General features: G+C 42.5%; 1 protein-coding gene across 1 annotated transcript in view; it reads left to right on the forward strand.

Moving 5' to 3' along the window:
* Nucleotides 1-25792, forward strand: part of iqgap1 (IQ motif containing GTPase activating protein 1) — a 72860-nt gene that overhangs the window by 25904 nt on the left and 21164 nt on the right. Inside the window, exons 4-17 of the mRNA XM_080769301.1 lie at nucleotides 4334-4411; nucleotides 4727-4803; nucleotides 5816-5883; nucleotides 6891-7004; nucleotides 8470-8654; nucleotides 9226-9313; nucleotides 9859-10016; nucleotides 11359-11443; nucleotides 12223-12386; nucleotides 12660-12820; nucleotides 13692-13816; nucleotides 14901-15064; nucleotides 24890-24980; nucleotides 25281-25448. Coding sequence (XP_080625427.1) covers nucleotides 4334-4411; nucleotides 4727-4803; nucleotides 5816-5883; nucleotides 6891-7004; nucleotides 8470-8654; nucleotides 9226-9313; nucleotides 9859-10016; nucleotides 11359-11443; nucleotides 12223-12386; nucleotides 12660-12820; nucleotides 13692-13816; nucleotides 14901-15064; nucleotides 24890-24980; nucleotides 25281-25448 — 1726 coding nt within the window. The remainder of the gene's footprint in view (nucleotides 1-4333; nucleotides 4412-4726; nucleotides 4804-5815; nucleotides 5884-6890; nucleotides 7005-8469; nucleotides 8655-9225; nucleotides 9314-9858; nucleotides 10017-11358; nucleotides 11444-12222; nucleotides 12387-12659; nucleotides 12821-13691; nucleotides 13817-14900; nucleotides 15065-24889; nucleotides 24981-25280; nucleotides 25449-25792) is intronic.

Raw genomic sequence — 25792 nt, forward strand, 5'->3', positions numbered from 1 at the left:
AGCTGAGCTCTTTTCTCAAAAGAAAAAATACAAAGTTTGCACCGCCAAGCCATTGTCTGACCATGTACATACCACACTGTTTTTCTGTTCTTGTTTGGTTCCAAGCTGAAAAGAGACGAGATTAAAAATTAAGACAGGCTGCAATCATTTTCTATTTTTTTCTAAACACAAAGTCACAGTATCAGAACAGGGTTCTAAACAAGACACTCTAAACATTAATAAATAAATAGAAGCCTGGTAACACAACGTTAAATTATATCACCTCATCAAGTTTTTGGTACAAAATGTACAACTAAAGGGCCTTTGCCCTGTATGAATCCTCATGTGAATTTTCAAATTACAGATTTGACCAAAGCCTTTGCCACACTCTGTACAACTAAAGCATTTGGTCTCTGACTCAGAGACTTCACAATTTGCATGATCCCTACTTTTGTGGGCATTGAAGGAGGAATCAGCATTTGTGCTGTAGTTAAAATTTTTGAATGGACCAACCACCGTCTCATGGCGTCTTAAATGTCACCACTTTTCAACCTATCTTCATATAATGGATCCTCACTAATAATCATGAAAAAAAAGGCGCAGTTTTTTCTACTCAGTCTGTGTCTCATAGGAGGGCTGTGGGCAGTTCAGAAACCGTCTTTCAGTTACATCATCGATGGGGAATACAAGTTAATAGAAACTGCAGGCTTTCTAGTCCTGAAAAGTTGCAATGCGAAAATGGAAGCCATCGTTCTCACGATAATGAAAATCTAAACATTTTTGTAAAAAAATCTTGTTTAAAAGAAAATCTGTTTAATGATGATGTAACTGGAAGACGGTTTCTAATCTGCCCGCAGCCCTCCTATGAGACACAGACTGAGTGGAAAAAAATCGTGCCATCTTTTCATGATTATTAGTGAGGATCTATTATATGAAGACAGGTTGAAAAGTGGTGAAGTGGTCCTTTAAATAAAGAAATGTACCTAAATTATATTTAAAAAAAATCCCTAATTCCCGTACCTGGCCTGTTGCTGAGCTTCTCTCTCTGCTGGACCACGGTGTCTCCCAGACGCAGAACCTCGTCTCGGAGGTCCTTGGCTTCCTCCTCGCTGGCCGACAGCCTGGACTCCACGATACAGACTGAGCAGAAGAAAATTGTGCCATTTTATCATGATGATTAATGAGGACCCATTATATGAAGACAGGTTGAAAAGTGGTGAAGTGGTCCTTTAAATAAAGAAATGTACCTAAATTATATTTAAAAAAAATCCCTAATTCCCGTACCTGGCCTGTTGCTGAGCTTCTCTCTCTGCTGGACCACGGTGTCTCCCAGACGCAGAACCTCGTCTCGGAGGTCCTTGGCTTCCTCCTCGCTGGCCGACAGCCTGGACTCCACGATACAGACTGAGCAGAAGAAAATTGTGCCATTTTATCATGATGATTAATGAGGACCCATTATATGAAGACAGGTTGAAAAGTGGTGAAGTGGTCCTTTAAATAAAGAAATGTACCTAAATTATATTTTAAAAAAATCCCTAATTCCCGTACCTGGCCTGTTGCTGAGCTTCTCTCTCTGCTGGACCACGGTGTCTCCCAGACGCAGAACCTCGTCTCGGAGGTCCTTGGCTTCCTCCTCGCTGGCCGACAGCCTGGACTCCACGATACAGACTGAGCAGAAGAAAATTGTGCCATTTTATCATGATGATTAATGAGGACCCATTATATGAAGATAGGTTGAAAAGTGGTGAAGTGGTCCTTTAAATGACCAAAGAGAGTTGTGTCATTAAAAGGTTGTCTGAATTTACACACTGGACAGACAAATGACTCATTGAATGAATGAATGACTCAAAAGTGCTTTCAACAGTAGCCTGGTGGCGTGACTTTAAATAATATTACTAATACATTTACTGAAACAGGACGACAACCATGGACATAATTCCATCGACATGTAAAGTCGGCATAATCGTCATTAACGTTCGTGATGTTTAATACAGCCTGCAGACCACATTGCTACAAGAACAACATCGCTAGCATGCCAAACTAACGGGATGAGGAGGAGGGGGGTTGTTACCGTGGGACTCGGAAGCCTTTACTATGGCTGAATCTTTAATGTACACATACACAACAAATGAAACTATTTAATGAGTAAGGTCTATATATCTATATGTCGGCAACTCGGCATAATAGTCATTAACGTTCGTGATGTTTAATACAGCCTGCAGACTGTTGCAGTGTTGCTACAAAAACAACATCGCTATTCGCTAGCATGCCAACTGCCAAGCTAACGGGAGGAGGAGGCTGGTTGTTCAGGCGGTACTCGGGAGCCTTTACTTAATGTACACATACATACACAACAACTGAAACTATTTAATGAGTAAGGTCTATATATCTATATGTCGGCATAATAGTCATTAACGTTCGTGATGTTTAATACAGCCTGCAGACTGTAACAAAAACGGACTGAAAAAAACACACGGGAGGCGGGAGGTTACGGCGCGACTCGGCGGTAGCCTTTACCCTTTACTATAGCTAAATCTACAAATGTACACATGCACAAAGTAACACCAACAAGTTCACTGAAACAATTGAATGAGTAAGGTCTAAATGGTTCTAAAACAATTAATAACGTACCCGTATTGGTGTTCAGTTGCAGGCTGCAGCAGGCTTGACAGCTAGTTGTCTTGGTTGAGCGGGCTTTCTCGCGCACTCAGAGAAAATGGCTGCTCTCCAGTTTTGAGAAGGGAAACTGACGTTCGTGACGTCGTGACGTCACTCGGAGCCCCAGCTAATATTTGAGTGCCGAGTACTACTATACATTGAAATGCATTAAAAAATATATGGATTGTTCACTTAAAGTTTTAAATGTGCTCTGATAACTCATACCGTTAGAGGTGATATAATGTGTATTGCATTTTTAGGTCAAACAACTCATATTATTTATGAGGCTTGCACTGTTAGGACTTACAGTGTACTGATGCCTCATACGTCGGAAAAGAGGTGGATAATCTAGGCAAAGACAGTTGCCCAGGTGATGTTTTATATGTGACTACCGCAAGATTATGAGCTCTATAGTAGCTTAGATCAAAAAACAAAAATCAAAAACTGCTACCTTGATGTCTATGCTGGTGTGCTACTGTATTCGGCAAAGTGGGCAATGGTGACTGACAAACATGGGCTCAGTATTGTAATATTTAAAAAACAAAATTAACTATTGTATATTGGTATTCTTGTTTTTTGTTCCTGAAAGCTTGTTTGTGTTCCTTGAACAGATTTCAAGCCCTGGTACTAACAATATTTTGTATACATCCCATTAAGTGTGTATTTCCCTTCTTTATCTTGAAGTGAGTTCAATATTGCATTAGGACATACAGTAGCCTCAGTTTGTTGTGATTCAGCTTCAGTATTCTACTCTGTGAGGTGTAATGTTCAGCTTCAGTAGTCTACTCTGTGAGTAATGCTCAGCTTCAGTATTCTACTCTGTGAGGTGTAATGTTCAGCTTCAGTAGTCTACTCTGTGAGTAATGCTCAGCTTCAGTATTCTACTCTGTGAGGTGTAATGTTCAGCTTCAGTAGTCTACTCTGTGAGTAATGCTCAGCTTCAGTATTCTACTCTGTGAGGTGTAATGCTCAGCTTCAGTAGTCTACTCTGTGAGTAATGCTCAGCTTCAGTAGTCTACTCTGTGAGGTGTAATGTTCAGCTTCAGTAGTCTACTCTGTGAGGTGTAATGTTCAGCTTCAGTAGTCTACTCTGTGAGTAATGCTCAGCTTCAGTATTCTACTCTGTGAGGTGTAATGCTCAGCTTCAGTATTCTACTCTGTGAGGTGTAATGTTCAGCTTCAGTAGTCTACTCTGTGAGTAATGCTCAGCTTCAGTATTCTACTCTGTGAGGTGTAATGCTCAGCTTCAGTAGTCTACTCTGTGAGTAATGCTCAGCTTCAGTATTCTACTCTGTGAGGTGTAATGTTCAGCTTCAGTAGTCTACTCTGTGAGTAATGCTCAGCTTCAGTAGTCTACTCTGTGAGGTGTAATGTTTAGCTTCAGTAGTCTACTCTGTGAGGTGTAATGTTCAGCTTCAGTAGTCTACTCTGTGAGGTGTAATGCTCAGCTTCAGTAGTCTACTCTGTGAGGTGTAATGTTCAGCTTCAGTAGTCTACTCTGTGAGGTGTAATGTTCAGCTTCAGTAGTCTACTCTGTGAGGTGTAATGTTCAGCTTCAGTTGTCTACTCTTTGAGGTGTAATGTTCAGCTTCAGTAGTCTACTCTGTGAGGTGTAATGCTCAGCTTCAGTAGTCTACTCTGTGAGGTGAAATGGACAATGTGTTTATGTGCTAAAGCTGAAGTTTGTCTCCCACAGGCAACCGGTCTCCATTTCAGACACACAGACAATGTTATCCAATGGCTCAATGCCATGACGGAGAAAGGCTTGCCGAAGGTAAGTGGGCTAGACCTTCCATTTCCATTAATACATTCTCTCTCTCTCTCTCTCTCTCTCTCTCTCTCTCTCTCTCTCTCTCTCTTTCTCTCTGACACACACGCACGCACACACTTGATAAGTGTAAGCCTACCTGTCATTTCAAAGACAATGCCAATAAATGTGAAATTACTATTGTGTCATCTGTGGTTCACTGCTGTGAATCACACAGGCCTCCATAGCAGGCTTGGACATGTACTGGAGCACATCGTGCAATTGATGGGGAAACCGAGCACGTAACTCTGTGCATTGATTGAATCTGTGATTTTGTTCCAGATCTTCTACCCAGAGACCACAGACATATACGACAGAAAGAACATGCCACGCTGCATTTACTGCATACATGCCCTCAGGTATATATACTACCATGTGTAATAATACATAGTGGATGTACCTCTGTATTATGAGCTTGATGCTACTCTCTCTCCTGCTTCTCTCTCTCTCTCTTTCTCTTTGGTGTCTCTCTCCCTTCCTCCCTCTCAGATGCTAGTTTTGTTTTTGTTTTGTTTTTAATCTTGCCCCTGGGCCATCTTTCTTTGCTGTATGTCAAAGTCAACACAATCACACCCAAGGCTCAGGTTCCCCCGCAGTTCTGTTTAAATGGATGTACATACTGTACACTGAAGAACAAATAAACAAACACAGTGCTTACAGGTACTATTTTGTCTGGCTGAAAACAACATGATGTTCCCTTGCTGAGGAAACTACACCAGTTCCTCTTTTACCATCTTCCAACCATGCTCTAGTAACATGTGTAGCCGGAAAAGTAGATCTTTGCTGTTAGGCAGAAAGTAGCGTTTTGACTGAGCTTGTGGACATATGTGGTTTCCACCCGATAGAGAGGATATATATTTTCCTGGATCTATACGTTTCAAGTCTCAAGATTTTTGACCCTTTTATTAGGTGAACAGGGCGGTTTTTCAGCAAGCGAAGCATTCAGAGCTATAAGGTGAACCTTCCTCCTCTCTGCTAAAGAGTGGAGCTGTTTGTTTTAATAGAGCATTCCAGTAAATGTAAAATGGATGCAGAGGGTCCAGAAGCTGCTGTAGTCAGGTGTGTGTGTGTGTGTGAGTGAGACTGCCTGTTTGCCTCCCAGGTGGCACACAGATGCCAGAACTCTGCCACAAAAGCCTGTTTATAAATGTGATCCCGCTACCTTCCTATACACACGATGACCTGCTAGCTAGAGGCTATCTGCTGTGTGTGTGTGTGTGTGGGAGTGGCTGTGTGCTGGTTGCTTCTTGGCCTCTTTGTGTAATTTATTCTGTTCGCTCCTCTCCTCTCTTCGTTTTCGCACTCCTTGTTTGCTTTTGGCTTTTGCAACAGACTGTGCTGTGCTCACTTTGTACATGTACTCCTCCACAGTCTGTACCTGTTTAAGCTGGGCCTGGCCCCACAAATCCAGGATCTGTATGGCAAAGTAGATTTCACAGGTAAGAATGTGTGCACAATCATCTCGAATAAAGTCGAGCCTCCTTTTCCCCTTCCCTGCAAAATTGTCGTTATTGTTCAGTTCATTCAGTGTTTTCTCAGTTGTCATACAGTACTATAGTATACCCCCCCTTTACATAAAATGTCTTTGTAGAAAATTGCTGATCTACAAGCTTACACTGAAAATACATTTTTTAATAGTTCAAATAGCCAATCTACAAGCTCACAACGTGTCAAATTAGATCGGCTAGTAAATTACTATCGTTCAACTAGCATTTCAAATGTTTTCAAAATAGTAAAAAAAATGGAAAAGAAGTTTAGGGATAAGGGTATGGCACTGGCGAAAATAGGGCCCTACGTACAGGGAAGGAAGGGGCTTTCAGCGGGCAGACAGTCTGTGTGGAGTGGAGGGTCTGCCTGCCTGCAATGTGAAAGTCATTAGTAACTGTGAGAGCTTTTCCTCTCGCTCAGCTCCGTGTCCCAAAGCCAGCAGAGTCAGACATATGAGTCAGTCTCTTTTCTTCCTCGCTCTAGTCTAGTCTCTGCCCTGCTGTGTTAGTCTCTGCCCTGCTGTGTAACTCCCAAACGCTTCGGCTCAAGACCCTAAAGATACATTTGGTGTCTCCCTGGAACCCCAAACGTACAAAGTTAAATGATGACTTAAAGGGATAGTTCACCCAAAAAACAACTTACAACTAACAATTACTCACCCCATGGAGACTTGAATTAATGGATTTTGTTCTTGTTTTTGTCGCATTCCTAAGCAAATAATAATCTATGGAGATACAAAGAGTCTCCATAGGGAGTATAGGGAGCTGGTCATCAAACTATTGGCTTAGGAATGCGACAAAAACAAATACTGTACATCTTTGAAATTACAATGACAAATGTTTTTGTAGGAAACACATTTACTCTCAACCCATTTTTGGAAACACTTTTCTAGTGTAGGCCTTGGTGTACTGTGTAACTCCATGTTCTCTCCTCTCCTCTCCTCTCCTCTCCCTCTCAGAGGAGGAGATCAACAACATGAAGAGTGAGCTGGAGAAGTATGGAATCCAGATGCCCGCCTTCAGCAAGATTGGTGGCATCCTGGCCAATGAGCTCTCAGTAGACGAAGCTGCATGTGAGTGAGCTGGGCTCGGATATCACTGGGAGCGAGTGGGGTGGGGTTTAAGGGCCATTGCAGGCTGCAGTTTGTGCCATGCTGTTATTAGCTTCCTGTCTTTTTGCATTTTAAAATGCAGAATTATCCTTTAATGTTAGTTTAGTTTACTGTCACATGCATGATAAAGAGTGCAAAAGTGCAAGTGCTTTTCAAATCCAATGAAAGGCTTGTACCACAGACCATATTTATACCACAAATGCCACCCCATTTCCACCCTACTTTTCGAATGCAAAATTCCAACATGGCCGCCATGTGAGCATGTGAGGGCAACAGGCGGCCTGTGGGCAAGGATAATATCTCGCCCGGCAAATATCTGACTGACAGTCCTGGTTAGGATATGGACAGCAGGGGCACGGTGGCACAGTCGGTAGTGCTGTCGCCTCACAGCTAGAAGGCCCTGGGTTCGATTCCTGCTGGGGGCGTGTTCCCTCCTCTGCGTCATCAGTGCCCATACCCGAGGTGGGGTTGGCGAAAGGGCTTTTCTGTGTGGAGTTTGCACACAAAAACATGCAGTGATCCTGGTCTCTAAAACTACCTCCCCATGGCCAGCTGGGGCGCCTGATGGAGGAGAAAGGAACTGGTCGGAATAAATGTGTTCCTTCCACGCGCTACGTCCGGCCAGGGAAATTCCCCCCTGTCAGGTGAAAAGAAGCAGCTTGGACTCCTCATGCATAGGAGGAGGCATGAGGTCAGTCAGAAGTGTAGCGCCCAGGATTACATTAGATAATTGGCACTGGGTGAAAAAAACTGTGGGATAGAAAAAAAGGATATGGACAGCAAAAGCTTTGCATTGATGCAACCGGCTAGGATGAACAAACAGTTTGACTTTACCTCTTGAGATCTCTTGAAAAATAAACCAAAACTTTGTTTCACTTCCCTTAAATTATACATTTGTTTCTCTCCGTTCTAAGAGACCTTGAACCATGAAAGAGCCTTTTGTTCAAAAAGGAGTATTGAAAATATCCTTGAAATGCTACATTCAAGGTTGGAACTGGTACAAAATGATTACAGAACCATTTCTGTACACACCTGTAACATTTGATTCCCCGTCATTATACCACACGCATCTAGTATAACTTTTATAACAGTATGGTTATTATTGTATACAAGTTGGTTTGTTCCAGGTCCTAAATGAGCTGTTCTAGCCCACCATCTATGGCTATAGAAAGAAATTGTGCATACAATATACAGTACATACAGTAGATCCCATGGACGTGACATTCCTGGAAATATTTAGAAGTTTTCCAGACATGGAAAAGGTTTGAAATTAATCAAATGTTTTGGAATGAATACATGAACACAAACATGATATGTACCTAACTACATATCAACATAGCCGTCGACCTGTAATATGAATATATACGTGAAATCAAGTCATCACATCATCCCTCTCGCCCCCCCCCCCCCCCCCCCCCCCCCCCAGTACACGCTGCTGTGATAGCCATCAATGACGCCATTGACCATGGTGTACCGGAGGGCACGATGGCCGCCATGCAGAACCCCAACGCCATGCTGGTCAACATGGACCTGAACATGAACACCGCCCAACACTACCAGGACATGCTCTACCAAGCCAAGGGAGAGAAGGTGGCAAACTCACGCAAACGGGTATGAATCGTGCACGTTGAAAGTGGTTCCCCGTGTTTATTGTCCCTCCTGTAATAATAGGCTCTATGCACATATGCCATTTTGGAAATAACTCTTCTGACTTCATTCACAGGTGTTATCGATGATACTATGAGGGAGTGTACAGTGGTTCTCAATAATATCTCTGAGAGTGTACAAATGGTGTGTAGTAGAGTTCTCAGCGGGCCTGAAAATTAAGGCCCGGCCCGACTGATTAGCATACATTTTAGGCCCGACCTGTCCCTAAAAGGTCAGGTCGGGTAGGGTCGGGTTTGGACAGAATATAAGAACTCTTCATAAAAGATAAATACACAGACAGAACAGGGTTATTATTTTCATTATTATAAAAAAGAATACATGTATATATTTTTTCATGGAGCCAGCCCGGACCCAGCCCAGCCCGGAAACGTCGGATCGGGGTGGGTCTGGTTTGGGCCATTTTTGACCAGAATGGAACAGAGCCTTAATTGGTATCATTGGTAACACCTTGGTTTAGGCCTGGTAAACTGTTCGTTTTAGCAAGCAGTTGTTGTGTTGTGTACTCCTGGTGCAGCTGGGTGAGAACGCAGACGCAGAGAGAGACGTCTATGAGGAGCTGCTCACCCAGGCTGAGATTCAGGGCAATGTGAACAAAGTCAACTGTAAGTCAACAAGGTCAACACATACATCAACATCCTCCTGGTTTGGTCTTTGCAATGATATCTACACATATACTTCATTGTCTATAATTGAGATAGTAAATTGAGTAGCTATGTAAAGTATCTCCTATGTCAGTGGTTCTCAAAGTGGGTGCTGCAGAATACTTGGATAACATTTGAAATGTATCAATATGACTTTAACCACTTAGACCCCTCTAGTCTAGTCTATACTTAGGAAGACGGACCACCAAACCTCCCCACCAAAAATCTACTATACAAGCTCACAACACGTTGTGAGCTTGTATATCTGCTATCTTTGTGAGAGTGTAATTTTCAATCTGTCATAACTACAATTAAGTTTTCCTCGTGACACATGCTGTATCTTAGGGGAAAATATTGACATACCGTAATATGACATAAATGTAAGGTAATTTGGTGGTGCCTTAGTACTAGTAGATGAAAGATAAAATAGTTTATTTACGGGGTGCCCTGAGACAAAACAGTTTGAGAACCACTGTCTTATGCTAATATCTACTGTACGTTGACAGTGAGCAATGCACTGAGTGCAGCAGAGCAGGCCCTGCTGAGTGGAGATCTGGACAAGTTGTTTGAGGCCCTGAAGGCCATGGGCATCCAGAACCTGCTGGGTCACAACAAGGAGTGGTACCTCAAACAGCTGCTGGCTGACCGCGAGAGTAAAGAACAGGTAGGGTAATTATAGTCTATTATTATCTCTTGGAAATGTCTAGGTACAGTACCTGACGACTCGATTTGATTCCTATTAAGATGGCTACGATTCGATTATAAATCAATTAGCGATGCGTCTCAATTCCAATACATGATTTATTTCTAATAAACAAAGTGCTTTCTAATGATCCATAATGAAATTATCCATAATGAATTACCATTATATTTTATTACACTGTGTGTGTGTGTGTGTGTGTGTGTGTGTGTGTGTGTCTGCATCACAATTAAACATCTTTTTTTTCCACCCCTATTTGCCTAATTATGACTACTAGTCCTTACCCGTTCTGAATATATGAACAGCAAATATATATATATATATATATATATATATATATATAGAATATTAGTGGTCCATGACATGAAAATGATGTTTGACAGTCAGCAATATTGTTGCTTATTCTAGATGTATTTTCGGATTTTCTGACTTTATCTGGCCTGTTAACATTTTCATAGACCTGGTTGCTTGTTTCCCTCTCAGTCAATGTGGCAACCCTGGTCATTGCCGTGTTGATGATGTAGCTTAGCACACAACAGCTAGGACGATGTAGCAGCCTGCTGGCGTCATGTTTAAAAGTATTTTGCGCAATTTATGTCCCCGAATGTATGGATATGGACTTATGGCTCCATCGCTGCCTCTTTCTTTAGTAGATGTAGAAATTTAACGTGTTGCTGAGTGTTTACCGTCCGCGCGCGCGCGCACACACACACACACACACACACCGCCTCCTGGCCTGAGGGGGTTGGAGTGATGTAAAAACAATATTTGTACAGTGAAATACATCGGTAAAATCGGTGAAATGTAGCCTAGCTGGATTCTAGGAGCGTGCAGATTTTGATTGCCATGGAGAGATGTGTGCTAATAGTGTGGCTCGGTCGGAGATAGACCATGGATAAACGGCTGTGCTGTCTATTAGGAGACACACACACACACACGCGGCGCCAAATTGTATAGGGCACATTTTGTTGTGTTGCAGCGGTAGCTAGAGGAAGCATGCCAGTGGGGTAACGGTGAGAAGGGTGGCCTGTGATGCAGGTGTCGCTAAGGGACGGAGGTGCGAGGTTAATTCACTAATAAATTCATTATTAATCATTAATGTGTCAAATGGGGAAAAGGGCTCCGTTAAGACCTCCATATAATTATGGTCCATGCCTGTGTGAAAAGTGGGAGTGATTCGTGCAGTTAATGATGAGATAACGCGCTGTCAGTGACATTCAGACATTCAGACAGACAGACATTCAGACATTGTTAGAATTATTATTTAGATGTGGTGACTATCTGGTGTGTTTCTCTACATTCCAAGACCTCTCCCGGAGAAGCCCTGTCTAAGGACGAGCTGCAGAGTGGAGTGAATCTGGCCAATGAGGTCGCAGAGGCCTACCAGAAGAGTATGTACAACAACAATGAAACACGTTATTCAGCAGTGGCACTGTTGCAATATTTTTTTTAGTCAATCTTTTGAGTAAAATGTAGTTTTAGTCATATTTTAGTTATCTGAAATGTTTTAGTCTAGTTTTAGTCGAATAAATATAGTAATTTATAATGTTGACAAAAATGTGTGTTGGCAGACCTCGATTGCGTCTGATTTGAAACTTTTGAGCTTGTAGATCTTGTAATGCAGCGTCAAATATAAAATGACTTTCCTAGTCCATTCCTAACATTATAGTCTAGTTTTCATTTGTCGACTAAATTGTCAATTATTTAGTCGTAGTTTTAGTCATCAGAGCAAAGTTTTTATTTCGTTTTTGCCAGTGATACAGTATAAGGTAGTTGACGAACATTTGTTCGTCAACATATGTTCGAACATTTGTTCGTCAACCACTGGTATTCAGTTAAAGCATAATTCCATGTTAGAAGGCTTTTTTACCTTTCTTCGTAGTCGTTACCTCCCCACCAAAGAGGTCCAGGTGTTTTTTTGTGCAAAAACTCCTTATTGGCTATTTCCCCTACCATAAGACCTCAATGAATTGCATTGAATTGAATGGGGCTATGGGGTGTTGTGCTAATTTGCTTATTTCCATCGAAATAAGTAGTAAAGTGTGCCGCTTGGGATATTATTTACATTATGAAGAGAGGATATATACAAAAGAATCACTGGTGTTTAGTGTTGCAGGTGGTGCAGTGAGGTTCTGTGTTTCTCATGTTTTTGTGTGCATCATCATGGTAGTGCTGCAGGCGGTGGAGCGGATCAACAGTGCCATCAGTGCTGGTGTAGCAGAGAAGACTGTGGAGGAACTGATGAACCCAGACGCCCAGCTGCCAGAGGTCTACCCCAGCGCTGCAGACCTCTACCAGAGAGAGCTGTCCAGCCTGCAGCAACAGAGCTCAGAGGTACACCGACTGCACAGAGTTTCTCAAAGCAAGTCCAGGGGTGCCACAGCATACTTTTTGGAATTTTTATTTGGAATTTATCAATATCACTTCAGTTTAGACACCCTCTATATTTACTGAGTCTGTTCTTTTTCATATTTTCTAAACGTAGACATACTACAGAGCCCTGTGTGTGCATGTTGCATCCTTTGAGGAGCTTGCTGCTCCACTAATGTTTATTTATGGGCAGATTCTCAGTATAATGAGTCTGAATGTGCTGCCTCCGTCCCGCAGGGCTCTCTGTCCCACCCAGAGTTGCTGGTTGCCGTGGAGATGCTGTCCTCGGTGGTGTTGATGAACCATGCGCTGGACACTGGGGACAGGGCTGCCCTCTGGAAGCAGCTGGCCAGCTCCGTTACTGGACTGAGCAATGTGGAGGACGAGTTTGCACAGAGGTATGCGCACACACATGCATGCACGTCTGCACACACACACGCACACCAGTGTCATATTTTCGAGGGGGGCTAGCCCCTCCTGTCCTATGTCCAGCTTTTAGTGTGCACAACCTTTGTCCTACACAATAATTAAATTCCTGTTGACAATGAATGGACAATTTTACGTCATAGTGAAAACACAAACATTGCGTAACAATGTAACCATTGATATGTTTTATATAAAGGAGGCTTTCAACTCTCAACTGTCAGTAAGAAGTCTGTGATGGTGATGTACGATGATAAGAGCGCCCCTCACTTCACATGGGTGTGATTTTGTCATCTACAGTTGATTTGCTGAACATTTCATGTAGTTTTCATCAGTGAAAAAAGGAAGTCGTTGAACTTTTTTAGTTTTCATCAGTGAAAAAAGGAAGTATTTTTTAGTTTTTACTTGCGCAAGCAGAGCGTGCAACAAGCAAGTAGGCACTCGACAGAGTGCAGTTCTAGTTTGTCATAGTTTTAGTGAACACCACACACAGGAGAGGATACCTATAACAAGAGGACAGTGTGTGTGATGGGGGTTTTAATGGTGTGTGCGTATTTCTCAGGTGTGTGTGTGTGTGTGTGTGTGTGTGTGTGTGTGTGTGTGTGTGTGTGTGTGTGAGTCATATTCACAGTTCCCAGGTCTTTTTCAGGGTCTATCCTTGGGGAGGGTTCAGGCCCCATAGGGCATTGAGCTTTTAGAAGGATCCGATACATTTTGGTGGGAAGCTTTGTTGCTACTATACACTGCACACAATCTCTTGTGGGGAAGCACACCGAAGGTCTCTCTATACCAGAGTTGTATGGTTGATGAGCTGTGTGTGTGTGTGTGTGTGTGTCTCTCTCTCAGGTACATGGATGAGCTCATGCGTCTGAAGGCAGCAGGCAGAGAGGAGGGCTGTGACTATCTGACGTGGAACGACATCCAAGCCTCCGTCGACAACGTCAACCAGACTGTACAGGAGGAGCATGAACGTAAGGCAACACGTGGCGTTTGGTTTTTCAGTTTACGAGTTCATGATTAAAAGTCTAATTGCTTTATATCCACTGTATAGAGCTTTGTACCCTGCCCTTTTCTTCTTCTTTCTAATTATTTGATCGGCCCAAAACATTGTGTTTATTGTCATGATTTGTCACGAGCCGAGTTAGCTACGTCTTTAAATTAATACTTTTTGAAAAGTCTATGGGGAAAATGAACGAGGAATTATTTTCCGGGCCTCTCGGGGGCGGGACTGCGATGTCTGTGCGATTGTCTCAACACAGAAGCAATAACACACACAATAACACCCATTACAATTTGACTCACTCCCAATCTTCCACTATAATCTGAAGACTCACCTCTTCAGACTCCACTTTAGCCCGTAGCACTTGCCTTGACCTTGCATACTTGCATACTTGACCTTGCAGGCGTATGCAAAGGCTAACATTGCATTTAGAATAGCATGTTATGTAGACAGATGGCAGGTTATTGTTCCTATAATGTGTATCGTTTCAATGTAGAGATTATTTCTTTGGATATTCTACTGTTCGACTGATGATAGGTTCTTGGTTTGCTTAATACCTTGTAACTCACTCTGGATTAAGAGCGTCTGCTTAATGCCTAATTTTTTCTTTTCTTATTCACAGCAGTATTGCAGACCATGTTTTTTTGTTTGTCACTTACAAAATATTCAAAAATGTTACACAAAGTCAATAAAAAATGTGAAGGAGAATGCCTAAAAACCCTCCAGGTGCTTAAGAATTGGCATTCACCAATAACATCTGTACATTCACAGGACAAAAACTACATCAACATTGAAAATGCAGATCTATTACAAATAAGAACACATATCACACAGGAGGAAAATAACAAGATAAGGAAACGGCAGAACAAATCACAATAAAATAAAAAATAACAGGATAATTGGCAGACCGTAACGGAAGTATTTGGTGGTTAAGATAAGTGATTTTTAGAACCTTCTTGAATTGATGATAAGACAACTCCCATAGATGTAAAGGCATGATGATTTACTAAATGACTGTAGCTGAGCTAAATGGACCTGGTGTTTGTTTTTTCCAGGTATTGCAGCCATCGGTCAGGTCAACGAGGCCCTGGATGAAGGGGATCTCCTGAAGACCCTGGAGGCCCTCCAGCATCCCTCAGCCAAGCTGACGGACGTGGACCCCTCTGTGTCTCAGCACTACTATGACAAGCTGCTGGAGGCCCGCAGAGAGAAGGCTCACGTAAGAACTGTACCCTGCAGAATATATACATTCTATATCAATACACCCTGCAGAATAATACATTATCAATCCTATGGCAAGCTGCTAGAGGCGCGCAGAGAGAAGGCTCACGTAAGCACGACACCTCAAACATTTTACATTTCAAGGTCTTCTCTTAACTCTGACAGCATACAAATTGAACCAGATGGACCTGTTCAGTGTCCATTTGGTACCATTTGTATGCCGTCAGAGTTGCATACTTGAAAGGATGAATTTAGACCCCCATCCTAAAGGAATACAGAGAGTCCCTGAAATCCACTTTGAGAGCAACATATTGGGCAATATATCGCTAATATATCAATATTGTAATACAAATGATATATCAAAAATGTTATACTATATAAAAACATGGTATGGTGGCAGGGAAATGCACAGCCACACACACACACACACACACACAGAGACATTGCTAATTCTCCGACTTGTACCTACGTGAAATACCTGGTGGATGGTTAGTTACCTGAAATGGTTGCAGGACAACTTTCACCTTTTGGCTGCTGCCGTTGAGTCATTAGATTAGATTTGATTGAAAGCATCCCAAGGTTTCCATAGAAATATTGACTGTCAGGATGAGACAGACAGACAGACAGACAGACAGACAGACAGACAGACTATTGTTACTAGTGTGTGTGGCCACCATCTTGTCCCTTGAAGACTACTTACTATCCATGGATAACCTTGCCACGGACTAAGGATAACGAATACAAAATGCATGTTCACATTTGGTTTGTGATGTAAAAAGGCACCTATTGGACAGCGGTGTACCCCCTCTACCTTATTATTTCCTGCTTACCTTCTGTTTGCTTTGCTTCTCTGGATGTAATAGACAGGCAAACATTATGCAAACATGCGGCCCATTATGCAAACACCTCCTGCCTACAGTTACCTCCAGCTTTCAGCAAGTCAAGGTTAATATGATGTGCTGCATGATTGTGTCACTCAACAAAACAAACAATATTTTCAACTGAGAAAAATGTTTTCATGTGAAAATACATTGGCTGGGTTTCTTGAACGCATGTGGTGTAAGACTTGTAGTGCCACACATGCTCAGTTGCTCCTCTAGGCCGCACACAGAAGCCTGTGAACATAGACATTTCATAGATGTGCCATGTAGGCCTGAGGCCTGCCCTACCAGGCCTGAGGCCTACCATTGTGTGCCACATCTATGCACGACATGTCTACACCACATGTGTTTGAGAAACCCAGCCATTGTTTATGTTGTGTACATTGTATAAATTGAGCCTTATTCTGTGCACGGTTGCATTATGTTATTCTAATGCAATACATGTCAGTAGTTGCTTCAGTAAAGGTGGTAGTAGGACTTGTTGATATCACGGTAAGACGCCCTGGGTGATGGCAGAACGCTGGGAGAGCACTGGCGCTTTGGCATTAGGGGGTCAGATCAACATATAGAATGAATTCTATACAGGCCATATATGGAGCGTGTCTTGAGTGTACAGGGTTTGATGAGGTCAGATCAACAAGAGTTGCTGGCCGGCTCCATATATGCAGATCTAGGTGATGATCCAGTCTTAATGTATCCAGGGTTAGATGAGGTCAGTGTCGTGATCTTCATATGGTGGCGTGATGTGTCACGAGGCGTGATGTCATGCGGTGTGACCATATATGGAGGCGTTAAGGGTCTCCATGATATCACGTGATGTCACGAGGTATGTTAGATTGGCAACCATATAGGTGCTGTGACAGGCGGACGCACCATATATGGTGGTGTGACTTACACGAGACGCAGGATTTCATAGTAAATGTCCAGATCTGGGACAGTCATATCTGGCCTGGGTTCCATTCCATGAGTCCCATTGTTCCAAAGTACCATTGGTCTGACGGTGCACATTATAACCAAACCTAAGCCTAACCTCATACTAAAATATTTGAGCGGTGCCTCCACTCCATTACGCAGCTATGCGTGTCCCTATACATACATACGTACATGCGTGTATGTGTGTCTGTCTCTGTGTCCACGCGACAATAAAATAAATGAAGTCCAACGAACCTCAGAACTGTAACACTGATGACAAGGGAAAAACACATTAACCTGTGTACAAAACACACAATATGTTCGAATCTAAGCGAGAGAAGAGAAGAAGAAAAGGCACCTCCATTAAACTGTAAAACTCCTCCTAGCCAAACTCCAGATGACTCAGCATGGTCTGAGCAAGGCTCTGTGTGCGAGGGGAGGAAGTCCTGATTCATTCTTATCTGATGCAGACAGCACAGCACAGCACAGGGGGCCATTCTTAAAATTAAAGTTAACGATGAACCCAGTGACTGTCCCTCAGTCCCAGAACACCTCGGAGAAGACCACCCATCGACCCAGTGTTCATTTTGTGGCTATGATGACCAAAATTAAATGTACCGGTATTGACAATTTTGTCAAAAAGTAGACTACAATGTTATGGAGGAACTAGTGGAGAAGAGATCGAGTAGAATTAAAGTCATTTTATGTTTGGTTGCGCTCCGGTGTTACAAGCTTGTAGATCGGCTATTTTCAGCAGGCAACAAAGTGTAAAATCTGCCATTACATTTTAGTCGATTAAATCAACTGTACATTTAGTAGACTAAAATTATATATTTAGACAACTAAAACTTGACTAAATCTAAAACATTTCAGATGACTAAAACTAAAAAACAATTTGCTGTCAAAGTTAACACTGCACCATAAGCATAGAGGGTGTGTGTGTGTGCATGCATAAAGTGAGTGACAAATGGAGTGGCAAAGTGAGTTTAATGTTGTTTAACATTGTTTAATACAATCAGACTTTTCTGTTTGAATGTATGGGCAGAAAATAGTTTTTTGCCATTCAGTAGGCCTTCCCGCATAACTTCCGGGTATGATGATGATGCCACGTGCATGCCCTCTATAGTGACCATAGTTCACTGAATAAATCTGTCTCGTTTAAACCAGAGAGGTTCTTAAACCTTTTCATAACGAGGACTCCAAAATGATGTATTTGGCTGCGGACCCCCATCTGAAAATGTGCCACATGGTGATGCGTTGAGTGCTTGTAGATCAGCTATTTTCAAATAGTAAGTAATTTGGATGCTATAAACACATTTAGCTTCGGACCCCCTGGAACCCCCTCATGTATGTACCCCTGGGAGACCCCTCCGGATCCCATTTTTAGAACCACTGGATTAAACGGTAAACCCAGTCAACCAAAAAAGGTACTGTTAAACCACCTAAAACATAGATGATAAAGGGAGTTGTCCCTCCTCATGGCCCGACACACGCAGAAAGTTGAATTTTACAGTGCCAAAAATAATGATCTGATCTACAAGCTCACAACGTGTCATGCTATCAATATGTTGTGAACTTGTAGATCAGCAATTTCTTCCCCCCCCCCCCCGAGCACAACCGAGTACAACTCAAGCAGAAGGACTCCATGTGATTCGGTCTGCTTATCCCCTCATGACTTGACTCCTGCAGACAGCCTAGTGATGTCATTGTGTAATCATACTTTCTACTCCCTCTCTGCTGTCTCCCTCCCACCCCCACTCACTTCCTGTAGCCTAGTATAGTACATCATGTCTGTCTGATGGGCCACACTTTCACGCTTATTTCCTGGTTTTCGAGCTTACGTGACTTTTAACTTGACTCGATTCACAATGCTATGTGCTCTTTATTACCTGTCCTCTGGTTAACCCCGTCTCCCGTCTTTGTTTTAACTCGTCTTTAATTCTGATAACATGCTATGGAATCGGTACAGGGTAGGTGGGCAGTGGGCACTAGGGACATCTGGGCAGCTTGATGTAAACATGCTATGGAATCGGTACAGGTAGGTGGGCAGTGGGCACTAGGGACATCTGGGCACCTTGATGTAAACATGCTATGGAATCGGTACAGGGTAGGTGGGCAGTGGGCACTAGGGACATCTGGGCACCTTGATGTAAACATGCTATGGAATCGGTACAGGGTAGGTGGGCAGTGGGCACTAGGGACATCTGGTACAGGGTAGGTGGGCAGTGGGCACTAGGGACATCTGGGCACCTTGATGTAAACATGATATGGCATCGGTACAGGGTAGGTGGGCAGTGGGCACTAGGGACATCTGGGCACCTTGATGTAAAATCTCTTGGCTATTTGGTCCATTTGTCAAATCTTTCTAAGTAAAGTATACTGCACATGATTAGAGCTAGAGCATGCTCAATCCTTTGGTTGGGATCCATAACGTACTTCATATGACTGACACAGAACTACAGTATGTGTGTTTCTAGATTCAGGGCCATAAAAAGCGCCCTGCTCTGTGCTCTCTCTGACTCATTTGCCTGTGCTATCATAACCCTGGCGAGGTGAGGTGACGATTGTGGATCTGGTATGTGCATGTCTGTGCTGGTTTTGCATATGATGTCAATGCAGAGCACCATATTAGGGCGGTGTTTTCCTCTCAAAGGAAAACACAAAATCACCAGTTGAGTTGGCAGGTGAGTTCAGGGAACAGAGACAGGCTGTGGTTTAACAGTGGTTCTCAACCTGTGGTTCAACCAGATAACAGTGAAGTGACTAAGTAAGTAAGAGGAAGTAAGTATGAAGACATTGTGCAACTGAAAATACCAGTAGCTAATCGTAAATTGGCTGTTTTCACAATATTTATCTGTGGAACTGAGTCAAACAAAATGTAATGCCTCGACTCCTACAATTCCAAGTGCTTGTCAGGGTGGGGGGTCCCCAGTTCGAATGTGATTATTTCGGAGGGTCCCCAGTTCAAATATGATTATTTTGGGCGTTATAGGTTAATATTGAGAACCACTGGTTTATGAGAAGTGGTACAGACCAACTCTGAAAAGCTCCTATTTAATAAGCCTTAATAGAAAAATGAATTATTTCTAAGCTAAGGTTACTAAAGGCAAGAGGCCTGTAAATGACAACAACTCTGACGTTCTCGTATCAGTTTTCTGGATCTCTTGTCTTATTTTATCCTGTGTAAATATAGATAAAAGTTATCGAGGTTGCTTTCCAAAAACACTTTGCCGCAGCCCACAGTATTTGAAATGTCAACAACCATTAGTTACATGTTGGAGGGTTGGATGCATCATCATGTGGGAACTTGATGGTTGTTTGTTGCCGAGCTCCATTTCCTCGTCGCACATTCAAGAATGGGAGCAAAAAAAATAGTAAGGGCAAGCTATTTCCCTCTAGCGATCCTTTCTGTGGGCAGTAGGAAATGACAAGCCCCCGACATAGCCGTTTGCTTCCATAAAAGGGAAGAAAGCTGACGACTTTATTAGATAGATCCATTCCAAACCTTTGAGCCCTATTTTTGCCCTATTTTCGCTGCCGTGTGGCCAGAGAACATGCACACAATGTGCTCTCGCTGCTTATTGTGAGGAGATTTATCTGCATGGCCAGGCGGAGGACATGGAGGAAGTGGTCAGGTCAGTGGGAGCGCCGGTGGGATTTCAAAGGGCCCCGATGTCTCTCATGTTTGTCAACGCTGTCGGCAGAAACCTCTTATCTCCACATTCAAACTTTTTTGTGTGTTTGTTTTTTTTCCCCCGTAAATGAACGGCCTACTTGATCATAGATCATACTACACACAGGGGTAGGTGCGGGTGGCAACATTGGCACAGGGGAGGGTGATCACTGGCATACGTGTGAGAGGTTTTCTCTTTTAAAATGTGGTAGTTCAGTCAGTTAAAATAAGTCCCCCAACATCTATTTACAAATTACATCCCACACATAATTCGACATCCATACAAATAACTCTGACTGGGAGGGGAGTATGGAAGATAGGTGGGTTAATGCTCAGTTGGAAATTTAATTTGGATGTGGTCATAATTCAATGTAATGTTGATGTGGCAAATAATCAAGGAAATTAAAATATGTCGAAATATTGTAGACCCCAACTACAGCGTTACACACAAAAAGCATCAAAAGAGTTTTGAGCTTGTAGATCTGCTACTTTTGATGCTTTTGAATTTGAATTCTGAAAAGTTTTGGACATAAGAGGTTTCCACCTGACGGAGACTATGTTCAGTATACAACTGAAGCAGTGAAAGCGACAGAAGAGTTGGAATCGAGCCAAGACGATGAAGCCTATTGGGAAAATGCAGATTAAAGCCCAATTTATGCTTAGATGATAAAAATGTTTTGATATTGTGAGTCATATGAATTGGATAAGGATTACTAAAGCTTTTCAATTAGTCTCGGGGATTAGAGACAGTTTGCCTGCATGCTGCTCAATGATGCGCTGCAGTTTGAAATTGATTTATTTCTTATACTGGCATGTACAATTACAGTTTAGTCGGACATATACTGGCATGTACAATTACAGTTTAGTCGGACATATGCTGGCATGTACAATTACAGTTTAGTCGGACATATGTAGCAGAGTGGCTCAGAGCCTCTGCCTGACCTCAAAAGTCTAATATCTCCCCCAGTCCATAGGGATATCCCTTTGGTCTAGTGGTTAAGATGTTGGACTTTCATGCGGGAGACCCGAGTTTGAATCCCGGGTGTTACACTACAGTATAAGCATCAATCTGCATAGACTGTGGGCTGAGCTGTGTTTCCTAAATAAACAGTCCTGCCTGTGCCTAGTCAACAGACTGAACAGGCATAACAATACTATTTTAAATAAACTCTTGACTAGTTGGGATATTTATCAGATTTACTAGCATTGGAGTCACGTGACGCTAGTTGGAAGATGGCTGCCTGAAACTTTTGCTCTCACCACCTATTCACTATTTTATTGATTAATATACGGCTAATAAGAGTTCTATGTCTGAAAACACGACGGTGCAGGTGATCAAACGAGCAATATGGCAGCTGACATTGCTAAGATCTACGAGCTTCTGCAAAACACGTCTGAACAACAGGAAAGCAAGCTAAATGATATCAAGATAGTTACAGATTCCATGGACGCCAAGCTCACTGATTTGACCGGTCGTTTGGATAATATCGAGGGTCGTCTGGGTTTCTTGGAAGACGCTGAGGAAGCGAGGAAGGCTGACCCGCCTGCCAGCATGACTGAAGTAGAATAATTACGCCAGAAACTAGATGATTTAGAATAGGTTTTATGGGACAAAATGTGGGAGTGGCACATTTTTTCCAAAGATTACCAAAGAGTGAAACCGTCCTGCTTTCACTTCTTCTATTTCCATTACCGGTAATACATCTTGAGATAAGTCGTTTTCTTTACAATCTCTTTACAATCTGAGAGATTACCACTAGCAGCACTCATGGAGTGATTCCGTTTGCCCAGGCAGCAGCATACAGAAACGATGTACATGTTTTGGTACAAAACAAACATAAATGTCTCTTATAAACTCCATGGGTGAGTACAAAAATATTGGTACCAAAATGTGCTTAAAGTACAAATATCTCAAAATTCTACTTATGTACAGTATTATGTACTTAGTTACTTTACAACACTGGATACAACTAGAGCTTGTTTCACCAGCTCTCAACTAGATGCTACATACAGTATACCGGTACTACATATCCATGAACATTACAAGTGCATTTGTGGAAAAAGTAGAATAAAATATAGAAATAAAGATAAGCACATTCCATATAGAGACATATACTGTATCCACATGATTCCAAATTGCAAACAAAACAATAATTGCACCTAAATGACAAATATCTCTTGTGTTTCCCTTTTGCATGGTAAAATCATGCTGGAGAAGGCTTTAGTGCTAAAAAACACTCTGCATGCTGCTCATGCAAACTAAATAAAAAGTGCCTGACGGACAGACATTTCGGCGAGTATTAGTAATCCCTCTAATTACCAGCAATATGTTGGAAAAGTGTCGTCCTAGCCTACTAAAGCAAGTTACACCCAAACTATGCAGTCTTGTACCCATGGCTGCACCACACCCCGTCTAGTACACACTGCCAGTTGAAGACACTCGCCTCCTACATTTGTGGCACTAACTGCAAACGGATAAGCGCTAAATTCACTATAGTCCTAGCAAGGCTTTCATTTACTGTTAAAGACAGCTCCATTTGGGTTGAAGCAGAGTGGCATAGAGTGCTGCTTGGGTTCTGCGCTGCCTGAGGGCGAATGGATTGGCTGGTGACTCCCATGTGTATCAGAGGAGGCACGAGATTGTTTACACACCCTCCTCCCCGGAACACTGCTGGGGGGGATGGACTGTACTATACAGCGGTGGTTCCCAAACCTTTTAACCCGTGACCCAAAAGGGAAATTTGATATCTGCCTGGAACCCAAACTAGTGAAAACAGCAGATATACAAGCTCACAACGTGTCACTTCGTGCCCTGTTGTGAGCTTGTAGATCGTCTATTTTCACTACTACTTACGGTATATTGTTTTCTAATTTATGGAATTGGATATTTGTTAGATTTCTCCATGAAATTACAGATTTTTTTTAATCAAAATTCGTTTTTAATTCATGATTTTTTTATTTTGAAACTTTATTTGAAAATGTTTTGAAATGATAATAATGTAGGAAACTAAAAAATAAAAGGACCCATACAAATGTAACCATACAAATGACCCTCAAATGGGTCCCGACCCAGTGTTTGAGATACAGTGGGGGGGGATATAGGAGAGCTCATCTCACAACTGGAGTATGCTGCATAATGTTGGCTGCCCAGCCCACCCTCCTTGCGTAAGAAACCACACCTTCAGATCAGGTATCAGTCCACACCGCCCCCTACTTTTTATCCACCCAAAGGCACGATCAGAGGGGGTGGGACAGAGAATCAGAGTGGAGAGGGGGTGGGACAGAATGAGATGGTGAGGCTCAAAGCAAAATGAGTTGCGCTTTTCGTCCAGCTCCTGAAACCAGTATCAGCGGGGTGGCCACAACAACAAGCGCATGAACATGCATATACAAACCCCTCCAACAACCCCGCGCCCCCTACGCATGCAGGGTCCACACACACACACACACACACACACACACACACACACACACACACACACACACACACACACACACACACACACACACACACACACACACACACACACACACACACACACACACACTCTGAGCAAAGGGGTGAGGGTGCCATCTGGATGCAGGCATGGATTACTACAAGACGAGATTCCACAATGTGTTGATGTGACTTCATTGTTGGGATGTAGGGCTGGGAAATTAGCCCAAAATATTTTTAAATGTAAAACCTCTAACCGGGTCAATCGGGTTATTGTTCTTTTTTAATCCTGAAAAGTAACAGTTTTGTACACCTGACAGAAACGATATGACAAAGAATTATTAACGTGCCACTTTTGAAGCAAGGATGGTGGTGATGTTCTGTGTTGCTTCTTTTCCTGTGTGTGCATGTACAGGTATTTGTGCGTGCATTAGGGCTGGGAAATTAAATTTGATTCATAGATTAATCGAGATGCGGACATGGACGATTATGAATCGATTCATGTCAAAAATATTATTTGTTTTTGTATGTTACATTTATTATTTTTTAAAGAACGCTGCTTAATGGTTTTGTAGTGTAATACAATATAATGGAAGTAAATATTTTCATTATGGATCATTAGAAAGCACTTTGTTTATTAGTCACAGAGTGAGGAACATAAATCGTGTATTGGAATCTAGATGCATCTTAATTATGGGCGGACATTTGTGAATAATTTAATATTTGCGATTCAATCAAATTATAATTGAATTGTGGCCCTCTGAATCGGAATCCAATCAGGTACCCAGAGATTTCCGCCCCTAGCGTACATACATGGCTCCTTTCACAGGGAACTGATTAATTTCTCAAAATATTCTTGGGTGTGTTCCACTAGGAGACTCAGGATCCCTCATATAAATATTGTTGTATGTCTTCCGCTAGGAGACTCAGGATCCCTCAGCTGTCCTGTGGTTGGATGAGATCCAGGATGCAATACTCGCGGCCAACAAGAATACCCAGGAGGCCTTGCAGTGTAAGAACACACCATTAGACACGTCATGTTTGACTCATAATCAGAGGTCATTTCTATACACAGACAAATGTGGCAAAGACAAATAAGACTTGTCCTTGACCGTGGCAAATTTGAGATTTTCTGTTTTACACACCATTTTATTCTCAAATGTTTGCAAGGACCCCCATAACTCTCAGAGTTACAGATCTGTTATGATCATTCAGGGCTATGTGTGTGTGTTTGTCCTCTTTTGTGTATTGCCAAGAGTCCACGAGAGTGCATGCAGAAGAACATCAATGATCACGTTCTCTGTCCCTTCAGTCTCACAGGCCATCCAAGCCATCAACGAGGCGGTGGACAGCGGCGATGCGTCCCAGACTCTGGCCGCTCTGCGCAGCCCTGGCGTAGGGTTCTACGGGGTCACAGCTGAGTGCGCACAGACCTACCAGCAAGACCTGAGCAAGATCAAAGAGGAGAAGATCAAAGAGGGTAAGGAGCGGAAATGTTGTGTTATCCTTTTCACAAAAATGTGCAGTCATTTGTTTTTTGCATAATGCTTGTTGTCAATAAATAAGAGTGGAAAAGGAAAGCAGGGAGGGAATGAAGAGGTGGTCCGTTGATGGGTCAACTTACTAATTCATTCATGGCTGGGTATATTTTACCACTCGTTAAGAGTTTTTAGTCTTTTAGTCTTCTTATAGGCTAATGACCTGGACGTTTCTCCTGCCATGGGTTCATACAACAGATTTACACTGGAACTTTTTGCATTTGGTTTTGGATAAATTATGTAAATGAGCTCTGTAGCAAACAAAGGCTTATTGATGATATTTACA

Source organism: Protomyctophum bolini, assembly GCF_963924005.1.
Source record: "Protomyctophum bolini genome assembly, chromosome: 1".
NCBI lineage: Eukaryota > Metazoa > Chordata > Actinopteri > Myctophiformes > Myctophidae > Protomyctophum > Protomyctophum bolini.